The following is a 23,874-nucleotide window of genomic DNA, read 5'->3' on the forward strand; positions in this document are numbered from 1 at the left end:
GTATCTTCGAAGGATATTTTGACCTCAGGTACATGTAAGTAGGTTTATCCTGTCACTCATTTTCAAAGCGATCCAATAACAAGGTGCCCTGAAAATTTTGCTTTATTAGGATAGTTGACCACTTGCACTTGATGTTTATCTACAGTCAGTTGGTCATGTGACCGCGATAACGGACTTCTTTTCTGATCTGATATGTCAAAGGAAAGACACCAAAATGCTTCAAATCTTATCAATAAACCGCCAACAACCAGCCTAAACAATCACAGACACTGGCCCAGAAATTCCATCAAATCATTTAAGCTTCTCTCAGTTTTTTAACCTAGGTTTCTAGAGGCCTTAACAAAAAAGTTATTGAATGTATAAGCTGACGATTGTTTGTTTACATGTGAAAATAGAAAATTGCATGACTTAATGTGTTTTGAGAAATAATGTACCTTTCTTGGGCCTATTTTAACTAAATTGTAATTAAGTTTTTGCATCTATTTATTTATGGCACCTTGTGCACTTAACATGGGTACTATATTTTTGTTTAAACCCTTTTAATGTTTGCAATGGAAGTTTTATGTAGTTTTTGTTCGGTGCAGAATCAGAATAATCCAAAAATGAGCATTAAATAATGAAAGTGTAAGTAAGACACAAGCTGTAACAAATGTTAATAATCATAACAAAAGGCAATATGTAGAGTTATAAATGAAAGCTATATTATAACTTTTAAGACATAACAATGCCTTGATAGTTTTTGAGTATTCAACAGTTTAATATATATTTCGGAGATATGAAGCTCATATAAATATAAATTATATCAAGGGAGGTCATCTTGTGGAATTTGGGCTTGGCAAATTCTTAACCTCACAAAAAACTTATATTTTGTTTCCAGTGCACCTGCTGACATCTTTTTTATCACCCATTACGCTTTTAACTAGTTGTTAGAGTACACAAAATTGATATCATCAATAAGAGCGCAGTCCCCATTCAAAAAAAAAATAATGGGTAAGTCACAAGAGTACCAAGAGTCGGCAAAGAAAAAAACTTGTCTGTCGGTAAAATCCCAATTATATTATGTGCAATAAACTACAGGTACACTCAGCAAGTTAGACCCACTTTCCTCGCTCTCTTTAAGGAATAAACTCAATGATCGCTGGTTTCATCCGAGTGTAAAACTGTTTCCTTCGCAGAAAAAGTGTTTGAGTGCCTCCGCATAGCTCGTTTACTGTGGAGTTTAATATCATTATGAAAGGTAGCACCGGAAATATTCCAATTTTATGACCCTGCGGCAGAACTCGTGTCTGATGAGATAAGCAAGAAATAGTCATTACATGTTCATGTTTTAAATACATGCCGCATTTGTAATTTTTCAGTAGCCTGATTACTCTCAGAGGGCCTTAAATCTAAACTCTGCAGAACTTCATTGTGTTGGCCACAATAGCGAAATCCGCGGAGGGAAATTGGAAGTGGATTTATCTTGTTGAGTGCACTGTACCTTGTTTAATCTTGTTTCACGCCATATATCACAAAATATTGTTCTTATGTTTGCCTAAACAGGTTTTAGTGCAATAGTATTAATTTAATAAATATCAGTCAAACTTAAAGTTTCTAACTTAATTAAACCAACAAGAGATGGTGTATAATTTCTAGGGACAAGGATTGTCAGTTCAAATTCTCCACACAAGAAACTTGTGTGTTGTATCTCATAATAATCCCGTAATAATCTGCAATGTCTTACTCATGAAATATAAGAATGGGTTTGAAAAATGACAATATTATAAGTAAAACAGTCATTAAAATAAAGAAGCTATTAATACTTAAATTTGCAAAACACAACTTATTGAATTTGACAGGTGGGATTTGACAGGTCTTAAATTGGATAAGTTTGCATCACAAAACGAAAGTACACTGTTTCCTGATAAATGAGCTTTAAAACCGATAATTGCCTGAGAAAACAAAAAAGTTATGAGTACTTACAACAACATTAAGCATCCATGAATCTCAGGGACGCTGTATTTAAGAAAAATCAATAACAATATTCCCCTCTGAGGCTCTGTACATTTATGCAAATTTACCCGGAAGTCAATTGAACCCAAAGAAAAGTAGAGAAAAGTTTTGTTTACTTTCCAAGTGGTTGACATATTTGCTTTGCTCTGCTCCTGAAATCTCTCATGTATGTCCTATTGTTCACACACTTATATGTGCAAGCTTATAAAAGGTTTGTTAATTGTTATTATTCCCTCTCGAATTTTATAAGGAAGTAGTTGATGGTTATTATTAAAACTGAAAACCTGTCACTGATGGATGCTGGAGACTTCGTACCACTACAATATCGTACCATTCTTGGAGACATCGTTCCACTATATAAGGGTTTTCAAAGGCGATAAGTAGGTGCTAACTTGGTTGTTAAAGGAGACAATTGGTATACTTGAGGTTAAGATTTTTGTGAAAACCAGTTCTCAATCACAAAAAGTGTTACAGTATATTTATTCAAGTTCATGGATATTTTTTAGTCCACCTAAATGGCCGTCAACGAGTCTTTTGACGATTTTTTTTTCTATGGCAGACTCGTAATGCACCAGGAAATTGTAACCACGGCCCCCCAGGTCCTGGGAATAACAGAGACTGACTTTCAATCTAGCGAACCCCGGCTAAAATCCCCGCCCTGCGGGAACAAATAGATGGTAAAATCCCTGCCAAATGCCCCCCCCCCCACCCCAGGGACCTTAGGTAAGGCCCATTCCCCACTATATTTAAAGTGAATACAAAACCACCGCATTCACCCGGCACTGCGGGGCCACCTGAAAGGTAAAAACACGGCCCATTTCCCCGGCTATCCCCGGTATACCCCCGGACCTGGGGGGGGGGGGCTGTGGTTACAATTGACTGGTGCATAAGGTCCACCATCCCAGCAAAAAGTAGCAAACTGTCCTTGTGCAGAGAATCCTCGCGGCCACATTTTTGAAATTATCTCCGTTATAAATTTCTATTAAAATATTATTGCCGTAACTATTAAGCACATATTTTTTATGTCATTATGCCATAAAAACATGTTAAATTATCATAAAACACTAACATGTGTCGATAAAGATGTTTATGAAGTATCCCGATATCTGTAAATCTGGGACAAATCTGACAGGTTGTGTACATACATGTATAAAAGGGTATTTGTGACCCAGAATATATATTTATGTGAAAATAACGACTCTAATGACAAATTCAATCCAGTTTAGAACACTGTCGGGTGTATATTGAACAATTTTGTCATTATTATTCATTATCGATGCATAATATTACTATATATAATATTTTGCCCGGTGTTAAATAATAGAGAGTTGTAGTGTTACAGGGATACACAAGAAATGTCAAAATAATAAAAAAAAGTATCCCCCATCGCTCATTATTGTAGCTAGGATATTTTTCAAATTATAACACAAATAATCATACAAAACAGACATTAATTCAGCACAGTACATATACAATAATGAAATGCAAATACAAAATTACAAATAGAAATGAACATAAATGACATGAAATAAACATAAATAATAAAGTATTTACATTATGAAGCACACAAGAAGTTGAAATGATCATGAATACAAACAGACAGTACATACAGCACTTTACAAATGCAATAATGAATGCAAATACAAATACAAATAGATATGCACACATTTAAGCACACAAGAAGTTAAAAACATGTCGGCCAGTGAATGACCAATTGATTATAATTGAAATTTTATGATAACAAAATACAACAGATCAGATCGCAGATTTTCATATTTCCGTTCGAAAATTAATGTCTTATGGCTAATTAACCGTTACTAACGGTTTAAGAAAGATTTTCTCAAAAATTGGCTCGTTCCAAGACAAAAAAATTAAAAAGTTGTCAAAACATTCAATCTGTGAGAGTGCAGCTTTAAAATCAGGACCATCGAAGGAATGTCTCTGACAAAGAAGAAATCTCAGCAAAGCTGGGGTGTCAAATTTTCTTAGGTGTTTGTCTGCTTGTTGAGAAGGTAACAGTTGTACCAAACAAACTTATACCACATAACGTTTTCTCTTTCCAGGTTCTGACTTGAGCACTTGATACCAAAAACTGACGAAACTTTGAACCTCTGTGTATTGAACTATATTGAATCACACATGGACCAGTTAAAAAGACTTGTTGCTGGAAGTCAATTGGGTTGTCAATAATACTAATATCTTAGATTGATCTTAACCCACGGGGAAGGGTCAGAGTTCACTAGCATTATGCTACTTACGGGATCACTGATTCCTATCTTAAAGAATAAGGAAGGATATTTAGCTAGTATACATGCTTGAAACACTTACTTCACACTGCTCAATGGAAGTCAAACACAACTATATATAGATATCTTCACTCTTTTAGTTAATATTCTTCATGAATGAAAACAATCAAAATTGCTTCCAACTACAATGCTCATTACTCGAAAGTAGTGCTTCAAGGAGAAGAAATATACCCAGGGTACATCTATGGAAAATGCGAAGAAAATTCCATATATCTTAGGAAAAGGTTTTCTTCTTGAAGAAGCTGATCAAGACATTACTAGGGTTGTTAATGCAGTAGATATGGATATTGAGCATGCTCCTAATGATGAAATGGAAAGGAATCTGTCTGGTGTTGATGGAACTGATATAAAACTTGATGAAACTTATTATAATCATGATTGTTCAGTTAAAGAAACTGAATGCACGGATGTTGAGGAAAATGATATAAAAATTGATGACAGTTCATTTAATCATAATTTTACTCATTCACTAAATCTTAAAGACATGGAGTTAAGTGAAACTGGTGAACCAATGTTAAAGGGAATAGATAGTAGTCTGAATCACGATGCTGCTGAAGGAAGAGAAGATAAACATAAATACAGTTTAACAGACCTACAAGGAGACGAAGTTGATATGTTTGGAAATGAGAAACTTAAACAAGATACAGAGGAAGTCCCTGATATAGATGGTAAAAGGAACAGTGATGTGAACAGTGATGTCAATGACTTCGAAAATCAGTTAGAAAATGAGAGATCAATACATGAGAACCACTTAGCTAAAGAAAACATAAGATGTGAAGAATTAGATGATACAGACAGAAAATTTTTGGTAAAAAGAAGCATAACAGAACATAAAGGAATGCTTAAAGAACCTCATGTAGATGAAAATGTTAATAGACATATAGAATTAATTGAAGCATCAACTAAAGAAATAAGTGATGTAGGTTGTTGCAAGAACAAGACTGTCAAAACATATATAGATACATTTGTAGAAACTCAACAAGCAAGAAATGATATGCAAAAAAAACACCCAAAGGGTTATGATGAAAGAGTGGAAGAAGCTGATGAAAAAATAAGTGATTTAGATGGTAAAATAGATGAAAAGGGAAAAAGTAATGAAGATGAAGAGCTTGTGAATACTTTTGATGATGTTTGTGCAAGTAAAGAATCTGAAAATGACATTGATCGTCTTGGTGATAGAGACATGAAGTCCAGATTTACTGGGGAGATAGTTAAATTTGATTTTGACGATGAAGAATTAGATGCAAGTTTTCATGTGCCTGATCCAAAGCTGAACAATTACATACTAGAAGGTGGACATCTGGAAGAATACAAATTCCGATCTTCTGTTAGTCAGCCAGTTCACAATCTATTTGAGGAACAGCAGTTTGAAAACTATAGAAACCTCTATGAAGAACTTGAAGAGCATGATGCTGTTAATTTCGATACCTTTGTTGTCGAAAACCTAAGCAATAAACCGACGCTGTCTCAGTCATCCAGTATCAGCTCAATAAATCAAAGATTCGAGTCTTGCCCAATTGACTGTCTTCCTGATGAGATAATGGTAAAGATTTTCTCTCATCTATCCACCAAAGATCTTTGTCTGAGCTGCGCACTGGTTTGTGGAAGGTGGCGGAACCTAACCTTGGACCATTCCCTGTGGCTGGAACTAGATTTCCGGCATTGTCCAAACCTTCCAACCATCCAGTTTTTACGAATAGTCAGAAAGGCCCCATTACTGAGAAGACTGTTTATTAGTGATAGAACAAACCTTTATCCCCCTGAACTTGCCATCGTTCTAGAGTCTTGTCCACATTTGTGTGAAATAGACATTGGCTTCTGTGATAAGATTACATGTGAACTGATCAATTGTTTAGCCTCTTACGCTCAAAATCTTACACACATAAATGTTGAAGGGTGTAATTATTTTGATGAAGGGTGTGTTGAAAACCTGGTCAAGTTGAAGCGTCTGAGCCATCTGAACCTATCTCACTGCACAGCTATACAGGACCAGGGGCTGATGTTGGTTGCAAAAAGGCTGGAGAAGATAGTCAATATTAACTTGGACGGCATGAACTTCATAACTGACAGGTAACCATTTGTGTACGCAGGAACTTCATTACTGACAGGTGACTATTGGTGTACACAGGAACTTCATTACTGACAGGTGACTATTGGTGTACACAGGAACTTCATTACTGACAGGTCACTATTGGTGTATACAGGAACTTCATTACTGACAGGTAACTATTGGTGTACACAGGAACTTCATTACTGACAGGTGACTATTGGTGTACGCATGAACTTCATTACTGACAGGTCACTATTGACAGGTGACTGTACACAGGAACTTCATTACTGACAGGTAACTATTGGTGTACACATAAACTTCATTACTAACGGGTCACTATTGGTGTACACAGGAACCTCATTACTGACAGGTAACTATTGATGTACACAGGAACTTCATTACTGACAGGTAACTATTGATGTACACAGGAACTTCATTACTGGCAGGTAACTATTGGTGTACACAGGAACTTCATTACTGACAGGTTACTATTGGTGTATACAGGAACTTCATTACTGACAGGTGACTATTGGTGTACACAGGAACTTCATTACTGACAGGTGACTATTGGTGTACACAGGAACTTCATTACTGGCAGGTCACTATTGGTGTACAGAGGAGGAACTTCATTACTGACAGGTTACTATTGGTGTATACAGGAACTTCATTACTGACAGGTAACTATTGGTGTATACAGGAACTTCATTACTGACAGGTGACTATTGGTGTACACATGAACTTCATTACTGACAGGTCACTATTGGTGTACACAGGAACTTCATTACTGACAGGTAACTATTGGTGTACACAGGAACTTCATTACTGACGGGTAACTGTTGGTGTACACAGGAACTTCATTACTGACGGGTAACTATTGGTGTACACAGGAACTTCATTACTGACAGGTCACTATTGGTGTACACAGGAACTTCATTACTGACAGGTCACTATTGGTGTACACAGGAACTTCATTACTGACAGGTCACTATTGGTGTACACAGGAACCTCATTACTGACAGGTCACTATTGGTGTACACAGGAACTTCATTACTGACAGGTAACTATTGGTGTACACAGGAACTTCATTACTGACAGGTGACTATTGATGTACACAGGAACCTCATTACTGACGGGTAACTATTGATGTACACAGGAACTTCATTACTGACAGGTCACTATTGGTGTACACAGGAACTTCATTACTGACAGGTAACTATTGATGTACACAGGAACTTCATTACTGACAGGTGACTATTGATGTACACAGGAACCTCATTACTGACAGGTAACTATTGATGTACACAGGAACTTCATTACTGACAGGTAACTATTGGTGTACACAGGAACCTCATTACTGACAGGTAACTAATGGTGTACACAGGAACTTCATTACTGACAACTGACTATTGGTGTACACAGGAACTTCATTACTGACAGGTAACTATGGGTGTACACAGGAACTTCATTACTGACGGGTAACTATTGGTGTACACAGGAACTTCATTACTGACAGGTCACTATTGGTGTACACAGGAACTTCATTACTGACAGGTCACTATTGGTGTACACAGGAACTTCATTACTGACGGGTAACTATTGGTGTACACAGGAACTTCATTACTGACGGGTAACTGTTAGTGTACACAGGAACTTCATTTCTGACAGGTCACTATTGGTGTACACAGGAACTTCATTACTGACAGGTCACTATTGGTGTACACAGGAACTTCATTACTGACAGGTAACTATGGGTGTACACAGGAACCTCATTACTGACAGGTCACTATTGATGTACACAGGAACCTCATTACTGACAGGTCACTATTGATGTACACAGGAACTTCATTACTGACAGGTGACTATTGGTGTACACAGGAACTTCATTACTGACAGGTGACTATTGGTGTACACAGGAACTTCATTACTGACAGGTCACTATTGGTGTACACAGGAACTTCATTACTGACAGGTGACTATTGGTGTACACAGGAACTTCATTACTGACAGGTCACTATTGGTGTACACAGGAACTTCATTACTGACAGGTCACTATTGGTGTACACAGGAACTTCATTACTGACAGGTAACTATTGATGTACACAGGAACTTCATTACTGACAGGTGACTATGGGTGTACACAGGAACCTCATTACTGACAGGTAACTATTGATGTACACAGGAACTTCATTACTGACAGGTGACTATTGGTGTACACAGGAACCTCATTACTGACAGGTAACTATTGATGTACACAGGAACTTCATTACTGACAGGTAACTATTGGTGAACACAGGAACTTCATTACTGACAGGTGACTATTGGTGAACACAGGAACTTCATTACTGACAGGTGGACATCATGTATGACTTATAACTATTGGATTACACATGAACTGATTACTATTCATAATGGTTTTCACAGTAATTCATTTCTTATTAGGTAACCTTTTGTTTACGCTCTTAATTGTGAGCCTATGTGCAGGATCTCAATTACTGAATAATTGCTGCAGCGATACAATCACTTTTTGCTTTTTTGGATAAAAGTGACAAATTTTCTTTACTGTAAACTGGAATGAATCACTCTAATTTCAATTTCTTTGGAAGAAACCAATACAGATGCTGCTTTTGACACCCTGGAGATTGTTGTATTCTGTGCTTCTCCTGGGCACCCATCTCTCTCTAAGGATGTACTCTTGAACATTGTTCTCCTTTAATGTTCTTTTCTGGCCTGTAATTAGCAAAGTCAACCATATAGAATATGTAAATAGCATTGTCAACCATATTAAGCATAATCAGCTGTAATCAGCCTTGTCAATCAACACTCGCCAAAGGCTTGATTTCAAACATTTACCCTTATCTCTATGAATAAATGGACTTGTATATTATATGGATAGTGATATGATTGATTCTATTTCTCTCTTTTGGTCAGGGGTGTAATCAGCCTTCTCAATCAACACTCACCAAAGGCTCGATTTCTCACATATACCCTGAACACTTTGAATGAATTGGTGTATTATATGGAGGCTGACATGACTGATTCTATATTTTTCTTTTCGTCAGGGGTGTTATCAGGCTTGTGAGTGAACACTCCGCCCACCTTGAGGCGCTGGAACTGGATGGGGCTGAGATCACCGATAACAGTATACAGCACATAGCTGAGTGTCGCTGCCTCAAACACCTGGCCATGTCTTTCTGTGAATCATTGACTGACAGGTCACTGGAGTATATAAGGGTAAGGAAGAAATCATGACGCTGGAATTTATTAGGGTAAGGTAGAAATTAGCCTCTGGAATTTATTATGGTAAGGTAGAAATTAGCCTCTGGAATTTATCAAGGTTATATGTTTATATGCTTCATGATATCCGACAATAAACAAATTTTGACCAGACCTGTCTTGATTTGAAGGTCTGAGAAATCAATGGAATAAACGGTTACTTGCAAAATATCACTATCACCAGAAATGGAGCTATCCTAGGTCTGTGAAATCAATGGAATGTATTAAAGGTTACTTGCAAAATATCACCATGACCAGGAATGACTCTATCCTAGGTCTTAGAAGTTACTTGAATATACATTTACTTGCAAAATATCACCATGACCAGATATGGTGCAGTCCTAGGTCTGTTAAAATACTGGAATAAACAGTAGCTAGCAAAATATCACCATGACCAGATATGGCGCTGTCCTAGGACTGATAAATCACTGGAATATACAGTAACTAGCAAAATATTACCAAAACCAGGTATGGCACTGTCCAGGTTTTGAGAAATCACTGGAATATACAAGGTAACTTGCAAAGTATGGCTGTTATGAAATGTTGAGCATTTTTGTACAGCAGATAGAAGTGTTACAGCCATGGCAATGTTCTTCTCACAATAATCACAGGGATACACTAAGGCAGCTCATATTAATCACAGGGATACACTAAGGCAGCTCATATTAATCACAGGGATACACTAAGGCAGAGGGTTAACAAGTCCCTGCAAGCTTAAGTTATCTTATTATCTTGCCCTGCCAACAACAATAAATATTATCATAAGGTATCATTAGGATTTAATTAGGAGACCTGAACAAAGTGCACCCAAGGCACATTCCCAGTTTCTTTATCTGTGAACATGCAACTACATTGTATCTTCTTATTCAACCAACTTCCATGTCCAAATTCTCACCAAAGGGAGAAAACTCTAATGAAAACTCATGAAATAAAATCAAAGGACTAAAAGTGGTTATAAGTACAACATTAACAATAGGTAATTTTATAATGCAATAAATTACGTTGACAACTTCTTGACAAACAAACTCCATCTGGCCAGGTGAAGCATTAGGGTCTCATTTGCATTATGTTAATGGCATTTGTTGTATAATAAACCCCTAAATGTTCAAACCTTAATACAATATTATATGTTTGTTCCCAGAAGTGTGTAAACCTTGAATATCTGCGTCTCCGTAAAGGCAGCGACTTCACTACAGAAGGCCTGACCCGGTTCTTCACAACCGTTAAACTGGTGCATCTCCAAGTGCTCAACCTGTCCGAGTGTACCGCCATCAATGATGCAGTGGTGCTTAATATCGTGCAGATGTCAGTATACTTATTGTAGATTTTGAATTATCAGTTTTGGGCTGTAAATCAAGTAGTTTGATGTGTGCAAAGAAATTAAATGGAAAGTACATTTCAAGTACCAATGACCTCAAAAAAGCAACATTTTTCTTGGCGTATGATTAAGAACACTCTTTAAAGTTTGAGTCTAGACTCAGAAAAGTTATTTTTATTTATTTACAAAGAATAATCTTTATTCCATTCAATTATACAAAAATAGATGTACAATTTCAAATAGAGATACAATTAAGCTAATTTCATATTCAATAGTTGACAAGAAGGACAGATGCAATGAAAGAAATATTTGCAGCTTTGCCACTTGAGTCTCTTGAGTCTCAACTTGAGATTGTTTATAATAATGTCCTTTGACCTGTAAGAAACACTTTACAGACAGTTTAAGTTAATCTGTTCTTGGTGTTGTTTTTAAGAATAGAAGTTGAGGTGTTGTCATAGTGATGGGTATAAGTAAATTCATCTTACTTCAACTGCAACTTTATTCAGTAATTAAAGGCCTCCAGCCCAAAAAACATACTATTATATATTCATCATTAATTACAATACAGTGGTGTCATTGGTTAATACAAATTGTATACAAGTTTTAATATCAATCTGCCATTTATTAACAAATAAAAAAATGATTATTGCCACATGTCTTAGAACAAAGCTATTATCTGACTGTAGGAGTCTAATGGCATGTAGGTCAGAACGATCCATGTACCAGCTATATGACAACTGATTTCTTACCTAACAATTGTGTTCAAAACTTTTATCACACTAATTGAGAATTGTTCATATCCAGGTGTGGCCTGCAGTTGAAAGAGTTGGCCCTTAGTTGGTGTTGGGACATCACAGACACCGGTCTCATCTCCATTGTGGACCACTGTGGGTAGGTTATATTCTAGAAATACATGTATTGCATTTTAGAGCCATTAATTACGATATTGAAAATGATTACATCCTGATCAGTTGAGGAGTTTTCCATTGGCTGGTGTTGGATAATGCCTTTTGAGGCCAGTCATAATCATGGCCCAAGGTATCAGTCTAGGGCAGTCTTCACGATACTAGTACATAATGCACAATATGCAAGCTTTCATTGATTCAGAATGATCCCATTTCAGCCGCCTGGAGCAGCTAGACCTAGTGGGGCTTGACAAGATCCGGGGAGAATGCCTGACAAGGATTTCGGAGGAGATGCCACGTCTCATATTTCTAGACCTGCGACAATGCAATAAGGTAAGAGATTATACTGAACATCTACATTGAGTGGAGGTTGATGAGATTCTGGCAAAATGCTTGACATGGATATCAGAGAAGATGCCAAGTTTCATATTCCCAGACCTACCTTTGTACAGTATGGCAAGAGATTATATGGAGCAGATATATTTGCTGGGGATTGACAAATTGACAACAGTCGGTTGAGCACACAGCCTGTTAGCTGGAGGTCCTGGGTCTGTAGTGGCACAGTCGGTTGAGCACACAGCCTGTTAGCTGGAGGTCCCGGGTCTCTAGTGGCACAGTCGGTTGAGCACACAGCCTGTTAGCTGGAGGTCCCGGGTCTCTAGTGGCACAGTCGGTTGAGCACACAGCCTGTTAGCTGGAGGTCCCGGGTCTGGCTGTACTTTTTTCTCACCCTGTGGCAAATTTCGTCCAACAAGGGATAAGGACTTCATATATATGTACTCAATATCCTACCTGTGGTTTGAGTGAGATCATGTCAATCTTGTTCCCTTTTCCTAGAAATTACGGGACAAATTCCAATGTGACAGAGGAGTATGTCCGGGTATCGTAACATATGCAGGTTTAGAGAAAGTGTGTAAAATTCAATGAATACCTATGAATAACATGTTTCATGTGGCACCAATATATCCCACTTTCAACATTCACCATAAGACCCATTACTGATGTCGTTGTTTGTGGGTATGAAATCTCTTGTCCTGGGGTTGTACTGGCTAATGTTAAGTCTGGTATTGTTGTTAGTGATTCTGAAGGATCTCTTGTCCTGGGGTTGTACTGGCTAATGTAAAGTCTGGTGTTGTTGTTAGTGGTTCTGAAGGATCTCTTGTCCTGGGGTTGTACTGGCTAATGTAAAGTCTGGTGTTGTTGTTAGTGGTTCTGAAGGATCTCTTGTCCTGGGGTTGTACTGGCTAATGTAAAGTCTGGTATTGTTGTTAGTGGTTCTGAAGGATCTCTTGTCCTGGGGTTGTACTGGCTAATGTAAAGACTGGTGTTGTTGTTAGTGGTTCTGAAGGATCTCTTGTCCTGGGGTTGTACTGGCTAATGTAAAGTCTGGTGTTGTTGTTAGTGGTTCTGAAGGATCCCTTGTCTTGGGGTTGTGCTCGCTAATGTTAAGTCTGTTATTGTTGTTAGTGGTTCTGAAGGATCTCTTGTCCTGGGGTTGTACTCGCTAATGTTAAGTCTGGTATTGTTGTTAGTGGTTCTGAAGGATCTCTTGTCCTGGGGTTGTACTCGCTAATGTTAAGTCTGGTGTTGTTGTTACTGGTTCTGAAGGATCTCTTGTCCTGGGGTTGTGCTGGCTAATGTTAAGTCTGGTGTTGTTGTTACTGGTTCTGAAGGATCTCTTGTCCTGGGGTTGTACTGGCTAATGTTAAGTCTGGTATTGTTGTTACTGGTTCTGAAGGATCTCTTGTCCTGGGGTTGTGCTCGCTAATGTAAAGTCTGGTATTGTTGTTAGTGGTTCTGAAGGATCTCTTGTCCTGGGGTTGTGATCGCTAATGTTAAGTCTGGTATTGTTGTTAGTGGTTCTGAAGGATCTCTTGTCCTGAGGTTGTACTGGCTAATGTAAAGTCTGGTATTGTTGTTAGTGGTTCTGAAGGATCTCTTGTCCTGAGGTTGTACTGGCTAATGTAAAGTCTGGTATTGTTGTTAGTGGTTCTAAAGGATCTCTTGTCCTGAGGTTGTACTGGCTAATGTTAAGTCTGGTATTGTTGTTAGTGGTTCTGAAGGATCTCTTGTCCTGGGGTTGTACTGGCTAATGTAAAGTCTGGTGTTGTTGTTAGGGGTTTTGAAGGATCTCTTGTCCTGAGGTTGTGCTCGCTAATGTAAAGTCTGGTTTCGTTACTGGTTCTGAAGGGTCTCTTGTCCTGAGGTCATACTCACTAATGTAAAGTCTGGTGTTGTTGTTAGGGGTTTTGAAGGATCTCTTGTCCTGAGGTTGTACTGGCTAATGTAAAGTCTGGTTTCGTTACTGGTTCTGAAGGATCTCTTGTCCTGGGGTTGTACTCGCTAATGTTTAGTCTGGTGTTGTTGTTACTGGTTCTGAAGGATCTCTTGTCCTGGGGTTGTACTCGCTAATGTTAAGTCTGGTGTTGTTGTTACTGGTTCTGAAGGATCTCTTGTCCTGGGGTTGTACTCGCTAATGTTAAGTCTGCTATTGTTGTTACTGGTTCTGAAGGATCTCTTGTCCTGGGGTTGTACTGGCTAATGTTAAGTCTGGTGTTGTTGTTAGTGGTTCTGAAGGATCTCTTGTCCTGGGGTTGTGCTCGCTAATGTTAAGGCTGATGTCGTTGTTGCTGGTTCTGAAGGATCTCTTGTCCTGGGGTTGTGCTCGCTAATGTTAAGTCTGGTGTCATTGTTAGTGGTTCCGAAGGATCTCTTGTCCTGGGGTTGTACTCGCTAATGTTAAGTCTGGTGTCATTGTTAGTGGTTCTGAAGGATCTCTTGTCCTGGGGTTGTACTGGCTAACATTAAGTCTGATGTCGTTGTTACTGGTTCTGAAGGATCTCTTGTCCTGAGGTTGTACTGGCTAAAGTCTGGTTTCGTTACTGGTTCTGAAGGATCTCTTGTCCTGAGGTCATACTTGCTAACATCAAGTCTGATGTCTGAGTTTGGAACTGCAAATCTTCAGTTTATTGTACAATTGTTATTAAAAGATCAATATAGGCTAAACTCCTCGTATATGCGGCAAATTATGTACATGTTTAACAATTATTAACACCTTTTTTGTCAATATTACTGTATTAAAGGTTAATCATGACATTTACCTACTCAGACTCAAGAAGTTAATGAAAGAGGGCCTAGAATTATCTAATCATTCTATATTCAGATTATGGACGACCTTGTCATCGATGTTGTTCGTTGCAAGCCGGATCTGAAAGTCATCAACTACTATGGAGAGGAGTATGTCTACGAATGAATGCACTTAATGTATATGCAGCATTGATTGGATAATAAAATCCCCTATTGGCGGAATGTTAATGTTTTGTGAAGTTTTATTGCCCAAACAGTGGTATGGTTTAAGACAGCTTTTAACATGGACAGGCCCCAAATACCGCAGAAAAGGGACTGTGTGACTTAGGATGAAACTGGCAGTGAAGAATCATTTGAATTTGACAGAAAATGCAAATATTTAAAATGACACTCTTATTTAAAATCAATGAATACACATTTATAACAAACATACATTTTGTGAGATAAACCTTCAAATGCTTACTGAATAAAGCATTTATGGAAAATATTAATTACTGATAACAATATTATAACCATGTATCTAATAGCTGAAAATGCAAAGATATTAAATGATTGGTGAATGCTAAAAGATTTACTGCAATCTACTATCTTCTGATAAGGTAGCAATACCGTGTTCTCTGCACATTTCTGTCAAATTAAACTCGGTATCCTTCATAAGCACCACTGTTTTTGACTTTTGTTCATCCTTTTTGGTATATTAAAACAATTGTATTAAATATGTTAAATCTTTTTTGGGAGTAGTAGAGCATCTTTAAAGTGGTATATGGTGATGGCAAAAGTGTGCATATTTTGGTCATTTAGTGCCCTATGGCCAGAGTTCAAGGCTACAAACTGATACATAACGATGTGATTGGCAGTGGAAGGGCTGAAACCATTTCGGCAATGAGTTAGGGCAGCTCTTTAGGTCCCCAATTAGGGTTCCAAGTGGTTGAAGCAAAACTAGCTTTTTAAGAGACCTTTTGATGGTTTTCCCGACATTAAATCAAACTGGAGTGATAATACTAGAAACAAATAGAGTAAGAACCAGAAACAACCAGTTAACTCCTTTTTATCAGTTAGGGGAAAACCTTTTTATATTTTTTGGTCCCTCATGACGGTGGAGCGATGAGATCAGCGGAAAACTGCGAACAGATCATATCCCTTGATTTGGGATAAAAATGATACATATCTATACAGGAAATATATACTATCAAACTTGACGATGGGCCAGCGGTTCCCACATTCAGAGCTCCTGGGACATTTCATTCCAAAACAACCTCGTTGCCTGTACATCAGTTGAAGTTTAATTTATATTGATTGCCTGTGAAGTGTATTATTGCAAACATAATTAAGATTCCCAATAGTTTAGTCATTAAGTTTAACTAATAACTATGGGATCTTCTTGCAGCGGACTTAAACATACCAATTTCTGAGAATGTAAACCGTCCATATACATCTGAAGTTGTTTTCAATAAAAATGACCGAGGAGTTCCGAATGGCAGTTCCCAATTGCGGAGGCTTATTTTTCAATGCATTTTTTTTTAAGTTTAAGTTTAACTTCCCGAGACGAATCTCCTTCTCATTTTTCTTTATATATATATATATATATATATATATAAGTAAAGTAGGTTTATATGGGAAGCTTGAACACGAATATGGTTCCCTGCGCCCCGTATATCACATATCTGGACACCTACTAACCCTGTAACGTATGTATTACGTCAACAACCTGTTGACATGTTTAAATGTTTCATTTATTCATGGGAATCGGAAAATAGCCACCATTTTGGTACAATATAAATTTGGTGACCCAATATGGAAAGATCATGGCGTGACCAGTCCTGGACCAATGGCATTGCATCATTTATGTTGGAGGCGTGATATTTATAAATATATACAAACATGTTTTGCAATACAAATGATGAAAGTAAAACCTTTCCTTGATGATGATGTAACGTGAAAAGTGTGAAATGAAAGAAACGGAAAGCCATCGAGAGCAAATAAGAAGATAACATATTTCTGACATTGAAGGAATCATTTTAACCAGGAAGTGAAATAATGATACCTTATAGAAACATGAAATCTTAATGAATTACATAGATCATCTTTTTTTGTCTCAATTGATATTTCGCAATGCGCTGGTGAAATGTATTGATATAAATTGGAATACCACAGGCGAAATATCTTAATAAATCGCGATACACTGGTGAAATATCTTGATATATATTGGAATACCCCAGGCGAAATATCTTGATACATCGCAATACACTGGTGAAATATCTTTTTATATCATATCAAGATACACTGGTGAAATACAGTGATATATCATGATACACTGGTGAAAAATGGTGATATATCATGATACACTGGTAAAATATGGTGAAACATGATATACTGGTAAAATATGGTGATATATCATGATACACTGGTGAAATACCGGTATGGTGATACATCATGATACGCTAGTGAAATATGGTGATATATCATGACACATTGGTGAAATATGGTGAAACATTGAGATACATTGGTGAAATATGGTGATACATCATGATGCGCTGGTGAAATATGGTGATATATCATGATGTGCTGGTGAAATATGGTGATATATCATGATGTGCTGGTGAAATATGGTGATATATCATGATGTGCTGGTGAAATATGGTGATATATCATGATGTGCTGGTGAAATATGGTGAAACATTGTGATACACTGGTGAAATATGGTGATATATCATGATGTGCTGGTGAAATATGGTGATATATCATGATGTGCTGGTGAAATATGGTGATATATCATGATGTGCTGGTGAAATATGGTGATATATCATGATGTGCTGGTGAAATATGGTGATATATCATGATGTGCTGGTGAAATATGGTGATACATCATGATGTGCTGGTGAAATATGGTGATATATCATGATGTGCTGGTGAAATATGGTGATACATCATGATGTACTGGTGAAATATGGTGATACATCATGATACGCTGGTGAAATATGGTGATACATCATGATGTGCTCGTGAAATATGGTGATACATCATGATGCGCTGGTGAAATATGGTGATATATCATGATGTGCTCGTGAAATATGGTGATATATCATGATGCGCTGGTGAAATATGGTGATACATCATGATGTGCTGGTGAAATATGGTGATACATCATGATGTGCTGGTGAAATATGGTGATATATCATGATGTGCTGGTGAAATATGGTGATACATCATGATGTGCTGGTGAAATATGGTGATATATCATGATGTGCTGGTGAAATATGGTGATATATCATGATGTGCTGGTGAAATATGGTGATACATCATGATGTGCTGGTGAAATATGGTGATATATCATGATGCGCTGGTGAAATATGGTGATACATCATGATGTGCTGGTGAAATATGGTGATATATCATGATGTGCTGGTGAAATATGGTGATATATCATGATGCGCTGGTGAAATATGGTGATACATCATGATGTGCTGGTGAAATATGGTGATACATCATGATGTGCTGGTGAAATATGGTGATACATCATGATGTGCTGGTGAAATATGGTGATATATCATGATACACTGGTGAAATATGGTGATACATCATGATGCGCTGGTGAAATATGGTGATATATCATGATGCGCTGGTGAAATATGGTGATACATCATGATACGCTGGTGAAATATGGTGATACATCATGATGCGCTGGTGAAATATGGTGATACATCATGATGTGCTGGTGAAATATGGTGATATATCATGATGTGCTGGTGAAATATGGTGATACATCATGATGTGTTGGTGAAATATGGTGATATATCATGATGTGCTGGTGAAATATGGTGATACATCATGATGTGCTGGTGAAATATGGTGATACATCATGATGTGCTGGTGAAATATGGTGATACATCATGATGTGCTGGTGAAATATGGTGATATATCATGATGTGCTGGTGAAATATGGTGATACATCATGATGTGCTGGTGAAATATGGTGATATATCATGATGCGCTGGTGAAATATGGTGATACATCATGATGTGCTGGTGAAATATGGTGATACATCATGATGTGCTGGTGAAATATGGTGATACATCATGATGCGCTGGTGAAATATGGTGATACATCATGATGCGCTGGTGAAATATGGTGATACATCATGATGTGCTGGTGAAATATGGTGATACATCATGATGCGCTGGTGAAATATGGTGATACATCATGATGCGCTGGTGAAATATGGTGATACATCATGATGAGCTGGTGAAATATGGTGATATATCATGATGCGCTGGTGAAATATGGTGATACATCATGATGAGCTGGTGAAATATGGTGATACATCATGATGAGCTGGTGAAATATGGTGATACATCATGATGAGCTGGTGAAATATGGTGATATATCATGATGCGCTGGTGAAATATGGTGATACATCATGATGCGCTGGTGAAATATGGTGATATATCATGATGCGCTGGTGAAATATGGTGATACATCATGATGTGCTGGTGAAATATGGTGATACATCATGATGTGCTGGTGAAATATGGTGATATATCATGATGTGCTGGTGAAATATGGTGATACATCATGATGTGCTGGTGAAATATGGTGATACATTGTGATGCGCTAGTGAAATATGGTGATACATCATGATGCGCTGGTGAAATATGGTGATATATCATGATGCGCTGGTGAAATATGGTGATACATCATGATGCGCTGGTGAAATATGGTGATATATCATGATGTGCTGGTGAAATATGGTGATATATCATGATGTGCTGGTGAAATATGGTGATACATCATGATGCGCTGGTGAAATATGGTGATACATCATGATGCGCTGGTGAAATATGGTGATACATCATGATGCGCTGGTGAAATATGGTGATACATCATGATGTGCTGGTGAAATATGGTGATACATCATGATGTGCTGGTGAAACATGGTGAAACATCATGATGTGCTGGTGAAATATGGTGATATATCATGATGTGCTGGTGAAATATGGTGATACATCATGATGTGCTGGTGAAATATGGTGATACATCATGATGTGCTGGTGAAACATGGTGAAACATTGTGATACACTGGTGAAATATGGTGATACATCATGATGCGCTGGTGAAATATGGTGATACATCATGATGTGCTGGTGAAACATGGTGAAACATTGTGATACACTGGTGAAATATGGTGATATATCATGATGTGCTGGTGAAATATGGTGATATATCATGATGTGCTGGTGAAATATGGTGATATATCATGATGTGCTGGTGAAATATGGTGATATATCATGATGTGCTGGTGAAATATGGTGATATATCATGATGTGCTGGTGAAATATGGTGATATATCATGATGTGCTGGTGAAATATGGTGATATATCATGATGTGCTGGTGAAATATGGTGATATATCATGATGTGCTGGTGAAATATGGTGATATATCATGATGTGCTGGTGAAATATGGTGATATATCATGATGTGCTGGTGAAATATGGTGATATATCATGATGTGCTGGTGAAATATGGTGATATATCATGATGCGCTGGTGAAATATGGTGATATATCATGATGCGCTGGTGAAATATGGTGATATATCATGATGCGCTGGTGAAATATGGTGATATATCATGATGCGCTGGTGAAATATGGTGATACATCATGATGCGCTGGTGAAATATGGTGATACATCATGATGTGCTGGTGAAACATGGTGAAACATTGTGATACACTGGTGAAATATGGTGATATATCATGATGTGCTGGTGAAATATGGTGATATATCATGATGTGCTGGTGAAATATGGTGATATATCATGATGTGCTGGTGAAATATGGTGATATATCATGATGTGCTGGTGAAATATGGTGATATATCATGATGTGCTGGTGAAATATGGTGATATATCATGATGTGCTGGTGAAATATGGTGATATATCATGATGTGCTGGTGAAATATGGTGATATATCATGATGTGCTGGTGAAATATGGTGATATATCATGATGTGCTGGTGAAATATGGTGATACATCATGATGTGCTGGTGAAATATGGTGATACATCATGATGTGCTGGTGAAACATGGTGATACATCATGATGCGCTGGTGAAATATGGTGATATATCATGATGCGCTGGTGAAATATGGTGATATATCATGATGTGCTGGTGAAATATGGTGATACATCATGATGTGCTGGTGAAATATGGTGATACATCATGATGTGCTGGTGAAATATGGTGATACATCATGATGCGCGGGTGAAATATGGTGATACATCATGATGCGCGGGTGAAATATGGTGATACATCATGATGTGCTAGTGAAATATGGTGATATATCATGATGTGCTGGTGAAATATGGTGATATATCATGATGTGCTGGTGAAATATGGTGATATATCATGATACGCTGGTGAAATATGGTGATATATCATGATGCGCTGGTGAAATATGGTGATATATCATGATGTGCTGGTGAAATATGGTGAAACATTGTGATACACTGGTGAAATATGGTGATACATCATGATGCGCTGGTGAAATATGGTGATACATCATGATACGCTGGTGAAATATGGTGATATATCATGATGCGCTGGTGAAATATGGTGATATATCATGATGTGCTGGTGAAATATGGTGATACATCATGATACGCTGGTGAAATATGGTGATATATCATGATGCGCTGGTGAAATATGGTGATATATCATGATGTGCTGGTGAAATATGGTGATACATCATGATGCGCTGGTGAAATATGGTGATACATCATGATGTGCTGGTGAAATATGGTGATATATCATGATACGCTGGTGAAATATGGTGATATATCATGATACGCTGGTGAAATATGGTGATATATCATGACACATTGGTGAAACATGGTGAAAAATTGTGATACACTGGTGAAATATGGTGATACATCATGATGAGCTGGTGAAATATGGTGATACATCATGATGCGCTCGTGAAATATGGTGATATATCATGACACATTGGTGAAACATGGTGAAAAATTGTGATACACTGGTGAAATATGGTGATACATCATGATGCGCTGGTGAAATATGGTGATACATCATGATGCGCTGGTGAAATATGGTGATACATCATGATGCGCTGGTGAAATATGGTGATACATCATGATGCGCTGGTGAAATATGGTGATATATCATGATGCGCTGGTGAAACATTGTGATACACTGGTGAAATATGGTGATACATCATGATGCGCTGGTGAAATATGGTGATATATCATGATGCGCTGGTGAAACATTGTGATACACTGGTGAAATATGGTGATACATCATGATGAGCTGGTGAAATATGGTGATACATCATGATGCGCTGGTGAAATATGGTGATATATCATGATGTGCTGGTGAAATATGGTGATATATCATGATGCGCTGGTGAAATATGGTGATACATCATGATGAGCTGGTGAAATATGGTGATACATCATGATGTGCTGGTGAAATATGGTGATACATCATGATGAGCTGGTGAAATATGGTGATACATCATGATGTGCTGGTGAAATATGGTGATACATCATGATACGCTGGTGAAATATGGTGATACATCATGATGCGCTGGTGAAATATGGTGATACATCATGATGCGCTGGTGAAATATGGTGATATATCATGATGTGCTGGTGAAATATGGTAATACATCATGATACGCTGGTGAAATATGGTGATATATCATGATGCGCTGGTGAAATATGGTGATATATCATGATGCGCTGGTGAAATATGGTGATATATCATGATGTGCTGGTGAAATATGGTGATACATCATGATACGCTGGTGAAATATGGTGATACATCATGATGTGCTGGTGAAATATGGTGATATATCATGATGCGCTGGTGAAATATGGTGATATATCATGATGTGCTGGTGAAATATGGTGATACATCATGATGCGCTGGTGAAATATGGTGATACATCATGATGTGCTGGTGAAATATGGTGATATATCATGATGCGCTGGTGAAATATGGTGATACATCATGATACGCTGGTGAAATATGGTGATACATCATGATGTGCTGGTGAAATATGGTGATACATCATGATGCGCTGGTGAAATATGGTGATATATCATGATGTGCTGGTGAAATATGGTGATACATCATGATGCGCTGGTGAAATATGGTGATACATCATGATGTGCTGGTGAAATATGGTGATATATCATGATGCGCTGGTGAAATATGGTGATATATCATGATGTGCTGGTGAAATATGGTGATACATCATGATGTGCTGGTGAAATATGGTGATATATCATGATGTGCTGGTGAAATATGGTGATACATCATGATGCGCTGGTGAAATATGGTGATACATCATGATGAGCTGGTGAAATATGGTGATACATCATGATGCGCTGGTGAAATATGGTGATACATCATGATGTGCTGGTGAAATATGGTGATACATCATGATGCGCTGGTGAAATATGGTGATACATCATGATGCGCTGGTGAAATATGGTGATACATCATGATGCGCTGGTGAAATATGGTGATACATCATGATGTGCTGGTGAAATATGGTGATACATCATGATGTGCTGGTGAAATATGGTGATACATCATGATGCGCTGGTGAAATATGGTGATATATCATGATGTGCTGGTGAAATATGGTGATACATCATGATGTGCTGGTGAAATATGGTGATACATCATGATGCGCTGGTGAAATATGGTGATACATCATGATGCGCTAGTGAAATATGGTGATATATCATGATGTGCTGGTGAAATATGGTGATACATCATGATGCGCTGGTGAAATATGGTGATACATCATGATGTGCTGGTGAAATATGGTGATATATCATGATGTGCTGGTGAAATATGGTGATATATCATGATGTGCTGGTGAAATATGGTGATACATCATGATGTGCTGGTGAAATAT

General features: G+C 37.7%; 2 protein-coding genes across 3 annotated transcripts in view; one reads left to right on the forward strand and one right to left on the reverse strand.

The window, feature by feature from the left end:
* Nucleotides 1-2,098, reverse strand: part of LOC128240102 (sodium- and chloride-dependent GABA transporter ine-like) — a 49,240-nt gene extending 47,142 nt beyond the window's left edge. Inside the window, exon 1 of the mRNA XM_052956598.1 lies at nt 1,963-2,098. The gene's annotated coding sequence lies outside the window, so the exon portion shown is untranslated. The remainder of the gene's footprint in view (nt 1-1,962) is intronic.
* On the forward strand, nt 2,098-15,153 carry LOC128240101 (uncharacterized). Of its 2 annotated transcripts, none has more exons than XM_052956596.1 (7): nt 2,098-2,203; nt 4,056-6,368; nt 9,408-9,579; nt 10,763-10,926; nt 11,744-11,830; nt 12,063-12,177; nt 15,008-15,153. In XM_052956596.1, exons 2-7 carry the CDS (start codon nt 4,483-4,485, stop codon nt 15,095-15,097), a joined length of 2,514 nt encoding a protein of 837 aa, XP_052812556.1. In that variant the 5' UTR covers nt 2,098-2,203; nt 4,056-4,482; the 3' UTR covers nt 15,098-15,153. The 2 variants fall into 2 exon arrangements, with proteins under 2 accessions (XP_052812556.1, XP_052812557.1); XM_052956597.1 differs by having other exon boundaries at nt 2,119-2,158.
* Nucleotides 15,154-23,874: the final 8,721 nt, after the last annotated feature.

The sequence above is a fragment of the Mya arenaria genome, chromosome 7 (assembly GCF_026914265.1).
Source record: "Mya arenaria isolate MELC-2E11 chromosome 7, ASM2691426v1".
NCBI classification, from domain to species: Eukaryota; Metazoa; Mollusca; class Bivalvia; order Myida; family Myidae; genus Mya; species Mya arenaria.

Bases quoted from the DNA above. Each gene is read 5' to 3' on its own strand.
- LOC128240101 (XM_052956596.1), top strand. From the start codon at position 4,483: ATGGAAAATGCGAAGAAAATTCCATATATCTTAGGAAAAGGTTTTCTT. The intron at 10,927-11,743 runs GTCAGTATACTT...GTTCATATCCAG, and splicing joins GTGCTTAATATCGTGCAGAT to GTGTGGCCTGCAGTTGAAAG. The intron at 12,178-15,007 runs GTAAGAGATTAT...TTCTATATTCAG, and splicing joins ACCTGCGACAATGCAATAAG to ATTATGGACGACCTTGTCAT.